This window comes from Ranitomeya imitator, chromosome 8 (genome assembly GCF_032444005.1).
Source record: "Ranitomeya imitator isolate aRanImi1 chromosome 8, aRanImi1.pri, whole genome shotgun sequence".
NCBI lineage: Eukaryota > Metazoa > Chordata > Amphibia > Anura > Dendrobatidae > Ranitomeya > Ranitomeya imitator.
In genome coordinates, this window is record NC_091289.1 from 71746739 (window position 1) to 71762201 (window position 15463).

A 15463-nucleotide genomic window follows, 5' to 3' on the forward strand; every position below is an offset into this window, starting at 1 on the left:
CGATCTCTGTCTCATGTCTCTGGTACCTTTGCTCCTGGCTGGTTCGGACCCTCGGCTTGTATATTGACCACGAGTTCTGTTTTCCCCTTTAAACTATACGCTTACCGACTGTTACGGACTTGGCTTGTTTTGACCACTCTCTGTCGCCACCTTGTGGCGCAGTGCAGCTTGCACTGAGCTGCGGTGTGGCAAGTGTGACCTCTTTTTCTGTCACCCACTCTCCTTCATGGAGTCTGCACATGCCTGCATTGCTGCAGCACGACATTATCACTGACCTTGAAACATTTAAAAAAGAGGTCACACTTGCCACACCGCAGATCCTTAAAGTAATGATGGCCACCAGACTTCTGCACAACACAACTGATGGTCCCAACCCCATTCATAAGGCAAGAAATTTTTATGGAGAGAGACAGTCAGAGACAAGCAGATCATGCTGCAATTTCTAGTAAATCATCACCTATACCTAAACAAACAGTACAAGTGAATATAAAAAAACCTTTGTCTTATAAGTGGATCAAGAACAGATTTCTTTGTGTGATATATTATATTTACCTTCCCTCTCTTCTACTGAACTCATTGTTCACACTGAAAAATAGCTGGAAGCCATCTTAGTCAAACCTAGATGGGCTGCCAACTCACTGTTGTGGCAGGTTACATCTCCTAGAGACAAGGAGGAGGATAGAGAAGTGCTGTGTACATAGATTGTAAGGAAGATTATGCTGCAGCTTCTAGCAAAATGTTTTATTTCACTTAAGAGCTAGATTCACAGCTTCACTGCTCAGTGCTTTATAATATCCTCCATTCTGCGACTGCTTCTGTATATTTGTTACAAAGAGAAGGGAGAGCAGGAATATCTGGGAGATCTCATAGCAGCTAGTCTGTCCCCACCAGCTCAGAGCCAACTGAAAATTAGAGCTAGAGACTTCAGAATGGAAAATTATTGAATAATAGAGGCTACAAGTCTCATAATATTTAAAAATAGTGTTATTCCTCATATACAGTATACACAAATGAAAACTCATTCTGAAAAGTTGCATGAAATTACAGGTACCCTTTGAAGGACATAACTTTTTATATGTTCTTACCTTGAGGTATGTTTCTCCTCTTACTTCATACTGAAATTTGCAGTCCGTCCTCTTCAAAATAGATATGGTAGATTTACTTACATGTATTCGCAAAGCTGGAAATGAATGACAGTAGGCTTATTATTTGATTTGATTCCTATGTTGCATTACAATAAATGTTATAATAACATTTACTGACCTATAAGTAAACTAAGTGGATTATATTTCTCTTAGGAGAATTGGGTCACAGGTGATATACAGTGGGGAAAATAAGTATTTGATACACTGACGATTTTGCAAGTTTTCCCATTTACAAAGAATGGAGAGGTCTGTAATTTGTATCGTAGGTACACTACAACTGTGAGAGACAGAATCTAAAAATAAAAACCAGAAAATCACATCTTATCATTTTTAAATAATTAAATTGTGTTTTATTGCTTGAAATAAGCATTTGATCACCTACCAACCAGCAAGAATTCTGGCTTCCACTGACCTATTAGTTTTTTAAGAAGTCCTCCTACTCTGCATTCATTGCCTGTATTAATTGCACCTTTTTGATCTCATTACCTGTATAAAAGACACATGTCCACACACTCAACCCATTCCACCATGGCCAAGACCAAAGAGCTGTCTAAGAGACCAGGGACAAAATTGTACACCAGCACAAGGCTGGGATGGGCTACAGGACAATTGGTAAGCAGCTTGGTGAGAAGGCAAAAATTGTTGCCACAATTACTAGAAAATTAAAGAAACACAAGATGACTGTCAGTCTTCCTCGGTCTGGTGCTCCATGCAAGTTCTAGCCTTGTGGGGTAAGGATGAATATGAAAAAGGTCAGGAATCAGCCCACACCTACACAGGGGGACCTGGTCAATAATCTGAAGAGAGCTGGGACCAGACTCAAACATTACCATTAGTAACGCACTACGCCATGAATTAAAATCAGAGCTCGCAAGGTCCCCCTGTTCATGACATCACATGTCCAGACCTGTTAGAAATTCATCAATGACCACCTTGTGGACCCAGAGGAGGCATGGGAGAAGGTCTTGTAGTCAGATGAGACCAGAATAAAACTTTTTGGTATCAACTCCACTCACCGTGTTTGGAGGAAGAAGAAGGATAAATACAACCCCAAGAAAACTGTCCCAATCGTGAAGCATTGTGGGGTCATCATACTTTTGGGGTGCTTTTCTGCAAAGGGGACAGGACAACTGCACCGAATTCAATGGAGGATACATTGGGTCATGTATGGCGAGACTTTGGCCAACAGCCTTCTTTCCTCAGTAAGAGCACTGCAGATGAGTCGTCGTTGGGTTTTCCAGCATGACAATGATCTGAAACAGACAACTAGGGCAACTAAAGAGTTGCTCCATAAGAAGCATTTCAAGGTCCTGGAGTGACCCAGGCAGTCTCCAGACCTGAACCCAATAGAAAATCTTTGGAGGGAGCTGAAACTCAATGTTGCCCAGCGACAGCCCCAAAACCTGAAAGATCTTGAGAAGATCTGTATGGAGGAGTGGGCCAAAATCCCTGCTGCAGTGTGCAAACTTACAATCATACAATGTGATTTTCTGGATTTTTTTTTTAAGATTCTGTCTCACAGTTGAAGTGTACATACAATAAAAAATACAGACCTCTCCATTCTTAGCAGGTGGGAAAACTTGCCAAACTGTATGCAACTTTGCTTATTTGTTGCAATAGGTTGTATAAGAAAACATGAAAGTCTCTTGTTGAGAAAAGTGGGTGTAAAGAAAACACCTACATGGAGGACATAATTTATATACTACTCTCTCCTGAAAACCACAAAGTCTAATTGTGGTTTACAGTTTTTCTCCCTTTGCTTCACACATGCTTTGCCCACAATAATAATCTTTATTTTTATATAGCGCTAACATATTCCGCAGCGCTTTACAGTTTGCACACATTATCATCACTGTCCCCGATGGGGCTCACAATCTAAATTCCTTATCAGTATGTCTTTGGAATGTGGGAGGAAACCGGAGTACCCGGAGGAAACCCACGCAAACACGGAGAGAACATACAAACTCTTTGCAGATGGTGTCCTGAGTGGGATTAGAACCCAGGACCCCAGCGCTGCAAGGCTGCAGTGCTATCCACTGCGCCACCGTGCTGCCCACAAAACAATTATTTAGACATAATACTGTTTTAGATTTGTGACATTACCCTAGAGCTGTGGTCCCCAACCTTTCTGAGCTTGAGTATCACATTTAGATCTGAGAGAGGGTCACCAGCCACATTCAGCTCCGAGAGAGGGTCGCAAGCCATATGCAGCTCCTGCCCTCTCACAGTAGCGGCAACCAAAGCCCTCGTTACCGGTATAATGATAAACAAAGCTTTTCCACATAAATCACCTCGAAGCAGTATATCAAGATCCAGAGGTTCCCACAATACCCCCATTCAGTATTTTCCCGTCAAGCACTCCCAATACACTGTCACATCCAGCTTCAAGCCTGTCCTCTCACAGGTAGTATCATCCAGTCTCCAGCCTGCCATACTTAAATTATCTCTAATATCTCTGCAGTATACAGTATGTGCACCAAGATCTGCTCTTCTGTGCAGGGCTACTCACAAAATTCACCTTTTTAAGATGTGCTCTTCATATCTGTTTGCTAGACCTGGAGCTAATGCACTAAGCTGGCAGACAGCCGCAGACACAATTCATGGGACCGCAAGCCACATGTGACTCCCAAGCTACATGTTGGGGACCCATGCGCTAGAGGAAAAGTTTTTTATGGGTTTTTAATTACAGAGTCACAAAAATATTTTCAATATTGTTTTTATTTTACAAACAAAAAAAGTAAATAGATATTGTATCCTTATGATTTGCCAGTTAAAGGGAATCCGTCACATGTAGAAATGCTATTTACTTGCATACATAGGAATGATCTACAGTTAGATAGCATTTAAATGTTCCTGGTGCAGTGGCTACAGTGAGAAAATTAGTTTTTTTTCTTCATGCAGCCACTTGCTTCCAGTCATCGGAGAATTGCAGAGAGTGAGACTGTAAACAAGTAATTGCGCTTTGTTTGATAGCCTGACCTGCACACACAAACTCATACATACACACCTAACACACTGCAGAGCAGGCAATCAATCAATGTCTCAGAAAGTGAAGTAAGCAGTGACTATAACAACTCCCTATACTGCCCCAATGACTGGAAACAAGTGTCTGCAAGGAGAATAAAACGTAAACCTGGCAGACATGTTTTAAATGCTATTTACCTGCAAATTACCTCTTTATCTGTACATAGCATTTTTGGAGATGGCAAGTGCTATATAAAAAAAATGTTTTGGCGAAAAATGACATGCCTTTAACCCCTTCATGACCGGGGGATTTTTCGTTTTTCCGTGTTCGTTTTTCGCTCCCCTCCTTCCCAGAGCCATAACTTTTTTATTTTTCCGTCAATTTGGCCATGTGAGGGCTTATTTTTTTGCGGGACGAGTTGTACTTTTGAACGACATCATTGGTTTTAGCATGTCGTGTACTAGAAAACGGGAAAAAAATTCCAAGTGCGGTGAAATTGCAAAAAAAGTGCAATCCCACATTGGTTTTTTGTTTGGCTTTTTTGCTAGGTTCACTAAATGCTAAAAATGACCTGCCATTATGATTCTCCAGGTCATTACGAGTTCATAGACACCAAACATGACTAGGTTATTTTTTATCTAAGTGGTGAAACAAAAATTCCAAACTTTGCTAAAAAAAAAAATAAAAAATTGCGCCATTTTCCGATACTCGTAGCGTCTCCATTTTTCATCATCTGGGGTCGGTTGAGGGCTTATTTTTTGCGTGCCGAGATGACGTTTTTAATGATAGCATTTCGGTGCAGATACGTTCTTTTGATCGCCCGTTATTGCATTTTAATGCAATGTCGCGGCGACCAAAAAAACGTAATTCTGGCGTTTCGAGTTTTTTTCCCGCTACGCTGTTTAGCGATCAGGTTAATACTTTTTTTTATTTGATAGATCGGGCGATTCTGAGCGCGGCGATACCAAATATGCGTAGATTTGATATTTTTTTTATTGATTTATTTTGATTGGGGCGAAAGGGGGGTGATTTAAACTTTTATGTTTTTTTTATTTTTTTCACATTTTTTTAAACTTTTTTTTTTAACTTTTGCCATGCTTCAATAGCCTCCATGAGAGGCTAGAAGCAGGCACAACCCGATCGGCTCTGCTACACAGCAGCGATCTGCTGATCGCTGCTATGTAGCAGAATTGCACGTGTGCTGTGAGCGCCGACCACAGGGTGGCGCTCACAGCGACGGGCAATCAGTAACCATAGAGGTCTCAAGGACCTCTATGGTTACAATATACAAGTATCGCCGACCCCGATCATGTGACGGGGGTCGGCGATGACGTCATTTCCGGCCGCCCGGCCGGAAGCGGTAGTTAAATGCCGCTGTCTGCGTTTGACAGCGGCATTTAACTAGTTAATAGGTGCGGGCAGATCGCGATTCTGCCCGCGCCTATTACGGGCACATGTCAGCTGTTCAAAACAGCTGACATGTCCCGGCTTTGGTGCGGGCTCACCGCGGAGCCCTGCATCAAAGCAGGCGAGCCGGCATTGGACGGTATAGTACGTCCGATGCCGGTAAGGGGTTAAAGGGGATCTGCCAGTAGGATCAACCCTCCTAAGCCATCTCCATGGCCAAGTAGATCGTAGGAATCTGAATAGAATGATACCTTAATATCTGCAATATAAAGTCTTATTCCAGAGAAATCCACATTTTTCTTATGTACATGAGCTGTATAGAAAAATTGGACAGACACTAATCTACATGAGAATCTGCCAGCTTACTTTATATGAAAGGGCGACACGATCAGTGTGATGTGTAATAGTCATTCTCTACTCTCCTGATCTTACTGCAGAGCTGTGTGTGATTATAACTGACACATCTGCAGGTTCCGCTCAGTGCTTCAGCTTCCATCTCACAGGCAGACATGGCTGTAATATTGTTGCAATAGAGCAGAGCTGTGGGAGCTGCAGCTGATAATGTGTTTGTAAGGAGACAAAATTCAGTTCTGCTGTTTTGTGTTAGTTACATGTCTCACACTGGTAATGCCCCCTTACCATACTACAGCCACGGTGCACAAGAACTGTTAAACTTTTGACTTTAAACACTTTAGATTGCCTCCGGCCGAACAATTGTCAGTCTGCTGGCAGCTATGTTAACTGACTTTTATTGAAAATTTAAAATTGTGTTTTTTTGACACAGGAGCCCTTGTTCTGCCTGAAGGTACCGTCACACATAACGATTTCTTTAACGATATCGTTGCTTTTTGTGACGTAGCAATGATATCGTTAACGAAATCGTTATGTGTGACAGCGACCAACGATCAGGCCCCTGCTGGGAGATCGTTGGTCGCTGGGAATGATCAGGACCTTTTTTTTGGTCGCTGATCACCCGCTGTCATCGCTGAATCGGCGTGTTTGATGCCGATCCAGCGATGTGTTCACTGGTAACCAGGGTAAATATTGGGTTACTAAGCACAGGGCCGGCCGTAAAGCACAGCCGGCCGGCGCTCACAGTCAGTGCGGGAAGCTGACGGCGAAGGACGTGACAGACACCGGAATGTGAGTATGTAGTGTTTTTTTTTTACATTTACAATGGTAACCAGGGTAAACATCGGGTTACTAAGCGCGGCCCTGCGCTTAGTAACCCGATGTTTACCCTGGTTACCCGGAGACTTCGGCATCGTTGGTCGCTGGAGAGCTGTCTGTGTGACAGCTCTCCAGTGACCACACAATGACTTACCAACGATCACGGCCAGGTCGTATCGCTGGTCGTGATTGTTGGTAAATCGTTTAGTGTAACGGTACCTTAACACATCTGCATTCTCTATTAACGAACTGCAGTCAGGATCTACAAGAGGCAGCTATCTCTCTCAGAACAAAAAGTTAGGCAATCTGAAATCGGACAAGCTTCATCCTTATCTCCCCTAGACAATCATCTGTCAGGGGGCCCCCATACACATGGTAGAGCAAGGCCAACTTCTAAAATGTTTTTAATAGAACATTACTTAATTAATAAAGCAAAATAACATTCAAATTTTTGCCTAAATATAGGCCACTATGTTTATTAAAGGGTTATTTAGTTAAGATATGAAAATGTAATAAATTAAAACCAAAGCATATAATTAAAAATTATAACAAAAAAAAAATCTAAAAACACAGAGACAAATTTGTTAGACGAAATCCACCCAGCATTGAGCGGCAATACCCACAAGCTCAAAGAAACATGGTCCCCCAAAACACTGCAGTCATTCAATTAGAGCATTATTTCCCAAACTCCAGTCCTCACGGACCCCACGGGTCAAGTTTTCAGGATTTCCATAGTGTTGCACAGGTGAGACAATTCCTGATGCCTTCATGATAATTTCACTACTTGCGCAATACTACACTGTGTGCAGAATTATTAGGCAAGTTGTATTTTGATCACATAATACTTTTTATACATGTCCTACTCCAAGCTGTTCAGGCTTGAGAGCCAACTACCAATTAAGTAAATCAGGTGATGTGCATCTCTGTAATGAGGAGGGGTGTTGTCTAATGACATCATAACCCTACATAAGGTGTGCTAAATTATTAGGCAACTTCGTTAACTTTGGCAAAATGGGTCAGAAGAGAGATTTGACGGGCTCTGAAAAGTCCAAAATTGTGAGGTGTCTTGCAGAGGGATGCAGCAATCATGAAATTGCCAAACTTTTGAAGCGTGATCACCGAACAATCAAGCGTTTCATGGCAAATAGCCAACAGGGTCGCAAGAAGCGCGTTGGGCAAAAAAGGCGCAAAATAACTGCCCATGAATTGAGGAAAATCAAGCGTGAAGCTGCCAAGATGCCATTTGCCACCAGTTTTGCCATATTTTAGAGCTGCAACGTTACTGGAGTAACAAAAAGCACAAGGTGTGCAATACTCAGGGACATGGCCAAGTTAAGGAAGGCTGAAAAATGACCACCTTTGAACAAGAAACATAAGATAAAACATCAAGACTGGGCCAAGAAATATCTTAACACTGACTTTTCAAAGGTTTTATGGACTGATGAAATGAGAGTGACTCAAATATGGACACACGCACACCCATTGTATTCAATGCTGGTGCGCACATGTCATCTTTTTCACATGTACACACGGTCCATGTGAAAAACCTGCAGACATGTCCTTTTTTTGCACCATGGAAGAAATGCATGCTGCACATGTGCAAACTGATGACAAACGGATGACATCCATGTGTCATCAATGTGACATGTACTGGTGCCTGGGAAAATCAGTACAATTAGCATTGTTGTCAGGATCCATCCGGTGCTGAATGCAGCTCTCATCATTGTCACCTAGTCTCTCTATGATCACCGAGGCCAGGTGATGCTGTTGGGAGTTGGAGTGAGCACCCAATGTGTGTATAGCCTGAATTAAATATTAAAAAAAAAAAAAAACAGCGTGGGGTACCCCACCATTTTCCTAACCAGCTGAGTGAAAGCCGATGGCTGGGGGCTGATGTTAATATTTTGGGATGGAGCCAATAGCCATAAAAGGTTCCCAGGTTATTAATATTAACTTACAGCTGTTTGCTTAGCCTTTACTGGTTTTTATAGGGGAGACCCACCCCTAAAAAATATTGCATGGGGTCTCTCTATTTCTACTAACCAGCAAAGGCTAAACAGCTAAACAGACAGCTGCGGGCTTATATTCGTAGCCTAGGAATGGGCCATGGATATTGGTCCCTGTCATGATATGTACTTTTGCCCTGTCCTGTATTTGAATAATATGCCATTTGATGTATGTAACTGTTCTCTGGTTTCTATTAGCTGTAATTTATGTATTTTCTTGGCTGGGAGTTCACCTGTAACAATGTCTCCTTCCCCCAATACTTGCAGCCCTAAGCTCTAATGTAATTAAGCTTTGTCAACATCACTAGTGGAGGAATAGCCATTCTTCCTCACAGCAGGTGGCTAGTCAAATGTACATATTACATAGACTGCCGGGAGCCCACCAGTCTAGAATCTTCTGGTGGACCCAACCATTGAATAGAAGGTGTAACCCCTACCCCTTCATGGGCAGATCCCTGGAGCTCAGACAATCCATTCTTATTTTGAGATCAGATGTGAGTTGATCCTTGAAGGAGAAGGAGTGGGGATTCTTAGCTGAGGCTAGACGCCATGTCCATCTGTGACTGCTGAAGCGAACGGTGCGAGACTTGAGCTGAGGACATATCACGTCGTTCGTGAGATTGTTTTGGGATCCATTGGACTAATTGTGGACTATTGCTTTGTTACCTGGCACAAGGATTATCGGGAGGTGCCCCGAACCTGTTCTGTTGGACTAATTGTGGACTCTGTAGATCTACCTGCATGTGTTGTTCCAGCGTTCTTGATAATAAATTTGTTGAATCATCCCTCGGCCTGTTGTCCCTTCTTGCTCTGCCGTACACCCCATCACAAACTGGTGGCAAGCAGTGGGACCAGAGCAGAAGGAATGGAGGACAAAGGCCCATCAACATCGGGAACCAGCACCGCAGAGTACAAGATCTGGACTTTGGGGAGCCTACAATCAAAGGCCCGTGAAGTAGGAGTCCGTTTTAAGGGACTCTCCAAGGAGCAGCTTATTGAGGCTTTGGAAGGAGTTCGCCTGCAAGATGACGCTGAGGAAGGATCCTCACAGCAAATGGAGGAAAGACTGCAGGCAGAGGTAAATACCCAAAAAAGTCAGTGGGTTGTGTGGTACGAGGAGGAGTTGGCATTGCTGGGAGAAGAGGCCACCATAGACTATAAGAAAGAGGCCATTCAACGAGCTCAGGAGAGGGAGAGGGAGGCCATTCACAGAGCCGAGGAGAGGGAGGCCATTCACAGAGCCGAGGAGAGGGAGGCCATTCACAGAGCCGAGGACAGAGCTCAGGAGATGGCATTGCTGGAGAGGCAGATTGCTTTGGAAGCAGCTAGAAGCTCCAGACAGACTCTAACCCCAGCACCCACCATGAGGGAACTCCCCAGAGTGTCCCGCAAAGACTTCAAGCCCTTTAATGAGGCTGCAGGAGACATTGAGGGCTTCTTCCAGGACTTTGAGCATCAGTGTCGATTAATGGAAGTCCCGGAAAGGGACCGAGTCCGACATCTGGTGGGGGTCTTAGAGGGTGGAGCTGCCGCAGCCTATAGAGCTATGGACCCTCAGGGGAACTGTGAGTATGCGGAGATTAAACGGACTATTCTAGAACATTATGCTGTTACCCCAGACACTTACAGGACTCAGTTCCGTACTTTAGCCTGTGATGAGGAAGTGTCTTTCAAGATGTATGCCCACAGACTCAAACAAATATGTCATCGCTGGCTGGAGGCAGAGGAGGCCTTAACCTGGGAGACCTTCCTCCAGGTTATCCTAAAAGAGCAGTTTTACTTCAAGTGCCCTGCTGAGATCCGGGAATGGGTGCGTGAGAGGAGACCAGCCACTGTGGAGGAAGCTGCAGCTCTAGCTGATGAGGCTCTCACCATCAAGCCTCAGTGGAGGGTTCTGTTGGAGGATGGAGAGAGGCCTACCAGCTCCACAACACCGGTGGCCCCCTGTTCTTCTGTCCCCATTGTTCCCCGTTCCTCTAAGCCACCACCTCATGCTGATACCCGTGTAAATGTGCCTCCAGTTGCTTCTACTGCGTTTTCTGGAATACGACGAGGAGAGGAAGTAGCAGAGCGCAGGTGTTATGGTTGTGGGCATCTGGGGCATCTGCAGGCCTCATGCCCAGCCAGCTCTCGTCGTTCGTGAGATTGTTTTGGGATCCATTGGACTAATTGTGGACTATTGCTTTGTTACCTGGCACAAGGATTATCGGGAGGTGCCCCGAACCTGTTCTGTTGGACTAATTGTGAACTCTGTAGATCTACCTGCATGTGTTGTTCCAGCGTTCTTGATAATAAATCTGTTGAATCATCCCTCGGCCTGTTGTCCCTTCTTGCTCTGCCGTACACCCCGTCACAGTCCCCTCATAGACTAAGAACATCAGCCCTAAGCCATCCCAGAAATGGCACATATATGCACCAAATCTGGCGTTTGACTTTTTCTCTTGGTGCTTGGCCCTGGTGCAGTGGCAAGTGGGGAAATAGTCGTTGGGTTTATGTCAGCTGTTTTATGCTCGCTGACATCAAGCCCAGGGGTTAGTAATGAAGAGGTGTCTATCGAACACCCCCATTACTAACCCCATAGTCAAATTTAATAAAGACACAGAGTAAAGTCCTTAAATTGAAATAAACACGCAAAGTCCTTTAACTGAAATTAACACTCTCTGACACTCTTTTACCCATTTGTTCACCAAAAAATCAAAAAGCACAGTTATACTCACTTACTGCCGATAATCCATATAGGAATAATGGAAGATATAGTTAAATGTTTGGGGCCAGTCCATGATGGGAGGAGTCATGGTCAAGATAAAGGGAATAATTTCCTGGTTTATTGAGTTAGAGTAAGTGATAGGTTCGTGTCAAGATCAACTTCATGCAAACATTGCTGTAACATCTGGGGCCTACAGCCTGAGCTAGACACTGAGGAGTGTGCTTAATCTTGTTCATACTGAAGAAGATGGACAGAGAACCACATGATGGTAATGTAACAGATCTCAGGAGAGCTTTGATGATGGAGAGGAAATCCCTGGGGCTGAGAGGAGGATCAAGAATAAGGATAGTCCAAGCTGAATGAAAGTAAATGCTTGAAATCTACTGTGTTGAAGGAACAAAAACTGGATAATGCTGTGCTTGATTTTGCGTGTTAAAGACTGATGTAATTGAATTGTCAAGTAAAGCTGAAGTTGCTAAAATGAACTCGGTGTCCCTGAGCAGTTGTTCCTGGAATCGTGTACATTGAGACTGCAAAGACTACTGGCCTGCTAGTGAGTGTGATGTACCTTACACAAAAAAGCACACTGGGCCTAGTACACAATTTATTTGTATGGTGCCAGGGCGTGGGAAAGCAGCCCCTCGACCATGACCTGATGGACTACAGCGAGAGACCCAGCAGTGGTTGCTGTTCTCAGAACTGGGCAATATACACTGGAGACAGAGCGGGGGACCTTCATATGGACTACAATGGACCAGCGGGGGACCTTCATGTGTACATCGGTGGACTGGTGTGGTCTTTTTGAAGAAATGGGTGAAAGAGGGAAATTGTTGGCAAGTAGTTTTTTTTTCAAATAAATATTTTTTTCTGTGTTTTTTTCACTTTTTACTTACTAGGTCTGCAATGGTGGTTTCTGATAGGCCTTCACCATTGATAACCCATGGGCTTGATGCCAGCTGACATTGCACAGCTAACAGCAACCCCAAAAACTATTACCCCGATTGCCACTGCACTAGGGCAATCAGGAACAGCTGAGGCTAAGTGCCAGAATTGGCAAATCTAATGTATGCACCATTTCTGGGGTGGCCGAGGGCTGGTTTTATTAGGCTGGGAAGGGGCCAGTATCCATGGACCTTCAAATCATATTAATATCAGCCCCCAGTTGCCTGCATTGCCTTAATTGATAACTAAAAGTAGGGGGACCCCACATCATTTTTTGGAGTTGTCTTTGTCCAGTGTATGGAGCCCAGTTCAGAAAACAAAGCTCCAAATACTGGAGCATCAGTCACTGCCAGATCTTGCACTATACTCTGCTGGTCTTGTGGAGTAAAGCGTGAGAGTGGGAATGATGAGCAGTGACATAACTGCAAGTGACCTATGAAGCCTCAAGGTCGAGGCTCCATAGGTCACTCCTGGTCTTGTCCCACTGGCGATGACGTTGCTGACAGTGAGAAATAAGCACAAATGACTATACAGCCTTGAGAACGTGGTATCATAACAGTAAAACGGACATCTGGGAGATGTCCATGTTTGGAGTTTAGCACCAGACACTCGGCGTCTGGTATGAACACTGAACTTTACAGTTCAGGTTCACTCATCCCTATTCAAAAGCCAAATGTTAGTCAAAAATAAGCGTTAGATCTAACTCAATGAAAATTGTGATTCCCATTGCCAATGCTGTTATGCAATCAGTTTTCCTTTTTAGGTTTGTCTGGTCTTTCTGTAGTTTAGTTCTGATGTAGATAACCCCTCCCTCCTATTTGTATTTAGTTAGTTTTCAGTCATCCATCATTGTCTTATGTTGATCCTCTTTACATCCCTGGTTAAGAATCATATTTTCATCTGCTGTTGTTTCAGCCTGAGAATAAAGCTCTTCTGGAATCTTCTGGAATGCCTTTGCAGCTTTGTTGACCCTGTCTGACGAAGTTTTTGGAGAGAGTACTGGTTCAATGCAGACATTTATAGCAAAGCACTGTCCAATGAGCCCCACACTTGCAGCCCAGTTATGGAGTCTGAATAAAAGAGTTATTCCCATCTTAGCCAGTTGGAATAGGTGATTACTGGCTGATCACTGGAGGTCATTCTATTGGAATAGAATGATACCGGTGCAGGGTCACCACAGCTTCATGCATTGTCTATGGAAATGCTGGAGATAGCTTAGTGCAAAAAAATAAATACATTTATCAAAAAGCAACCTATGTTCACTAAAAACTGCAAAAACTATTTAGGGTAAAAAAAACTTAGGTTGCTGATGAGTCAATTTACACTACGGTACTTATTTATACGTTTTAAAAGATTCTTACGCAATCCTGTAGACTCCATCCGTGAAGCTGTATTAACAGTGTCACCAAAAAGGCAATATCTTGGCATTTTAATTCCAACTACACCAGCAGCACATGGTCCTAGGCAAGAAATTTCATAAAGCAGTTTATAGCAAGCCGTGAATCATAAGTGTGTGAAGCATTATTTATTCACATGAAATTACTAATTTTTTGAAAGAGAGAAAAGTGCAATTTAAAATCAAATGGTAAAACTGGAGAAACAAAAGGCGCAAATAGGGTCTTATCTGATAGCAAAGTGGTATAAAATGTTATGGGCACGCTCATCTGATGTGACAGCCACAACTACTATAGAGTCATGTAAAGGCTGCAGTAGGACCACCAAGGAAATATGTTGCAATATACAGCTCTGGCAAAAATTAAGAGACCACCACATCAAAACCCTGTAATTGGCAGCCCAATCTCCAGACCTGAACCCCATTGAAAACCTCTGGAATGTAATCAAGAGGATGATGGATAGTCACAAGCCATCAAACAAAGAAGAACTGCTTACATTTTTGCGCCACGAGCAGTGTGAAAGACTGGTGGAAAGAATGCCAAGACGCATGAAAGCTGGGATTAAAAATCATGGTTATTCCACAAAATATTGATTTCTGAACTCTTCATCGGTTAAAACTTTAGTATTGTTGTTTCTAAATGACTATGAACTTGTATCTTTACATTATTTGAGGTCTGAAAGCACTATTTTGTTTTGCTTTTTTATTTCATCCATTTCTCCTTTTCGGAAAAAAATTCTAAATTTATTGCTTGGAAATTCGGAGACATGTCGTCAGAAGTTTATAGAATAAAAGAACAATTTACATTTTACTCAAAAATATACATATGAAGAGAAAAATTAGAGAAACTGAACATTTTGCAGTGGTCTCTTTATTTTTGCCAGAGCTGTATGAGGAATATGGTGGTTCAGAGCCCACACTGCCCAAGGTTAAAAGATACGATCACACACGAAGGTGAAGCATGTATATGATTTATTTTGTCAATACTTTTTAAGGTTTTCAAACCTCTTCATCAGGATTAAACCACAATGATAGGATACAACTCAAAAAGTGGCGGAATATATAGACAATGTGTTCAAAAAAGGCATGTAGCAATGAACCTTGCCATTGTAGCAGATACAAAGCAGAATAAGACAAAATACATAACTGTAAAAATAAAAATGAAATGTATTCCTGAAAAATGATACATACATATTTAATTTTTTATCCTTATACATTTGTCACAAGTACATATATACATTTCCTTTTTATTTTTACAGTTATGTATTTTGCTTTATTCTTCTTGCAATCTTTGTATCTGCTACAATGTATCATATGACCGCAATGGTACATTGCTGCACACATGTTTTGAATACATTGTGTATATATTCCCACACTTTTTGAGTTGTATCTTATCATAGAGGTTTGGTCCTGATAAAGAGGTTTGAAAACCTTTAAATGCATTGACAAAATAAACCGCATTCATGCTTCACCTTCATCTTTGATCATATCTTTGAACCTTGGGCAGCACAGACTCTGAACCACCATATTCCTCATTAATTGCAAAAATTGAATTTTAAAGCTTAAAACAAATCAATTGATGCTAACTGCACAACCTAAGTCACACATGTAATGATGATATATAAAAGCAGGGCGCTCCATAGGGCAGAAATCCTTAATAAATTGGATATGGTGAGTGCCGATAGAAAGGACATATGGTGGTGCACTCACATTAGAGGGATGCACAGA

The 15463-nt window shown here is 42.7% G+C and overlaps 1 protein-coding gene across 2 annotated transcripts in view; it reads right to left on the bottom strand.

Moving 5' to 3' along the window:
* GUCY2C (guanylate cyclase 2C) overlaps window positions 1–15463 on the bottom strand; it is an 842638-nt gene that overhangs the window by 128293 nt on the left and 698882 nt on the right. Inside the window, exons 24-25 of one of the 2 annotated variants that reach the window (XM_069737068.1) lie at window positions 13704–13802; window positions 1086–1180 (exon numbers count right to left, since the gene is read on the bottom strand). In XM_069737068.1, coding sequence (XP_069593169.1) covers window positions 1086–1180; window positions 13704–13802 — 194 coding nt within the window. The remainder of the gene's footprint in view (window positions 1–1085; window positions 1181–13703; window positions 13803–15463) is intronic. The other variant, XM_069737069.1, reaches the window with a different exon arrangement.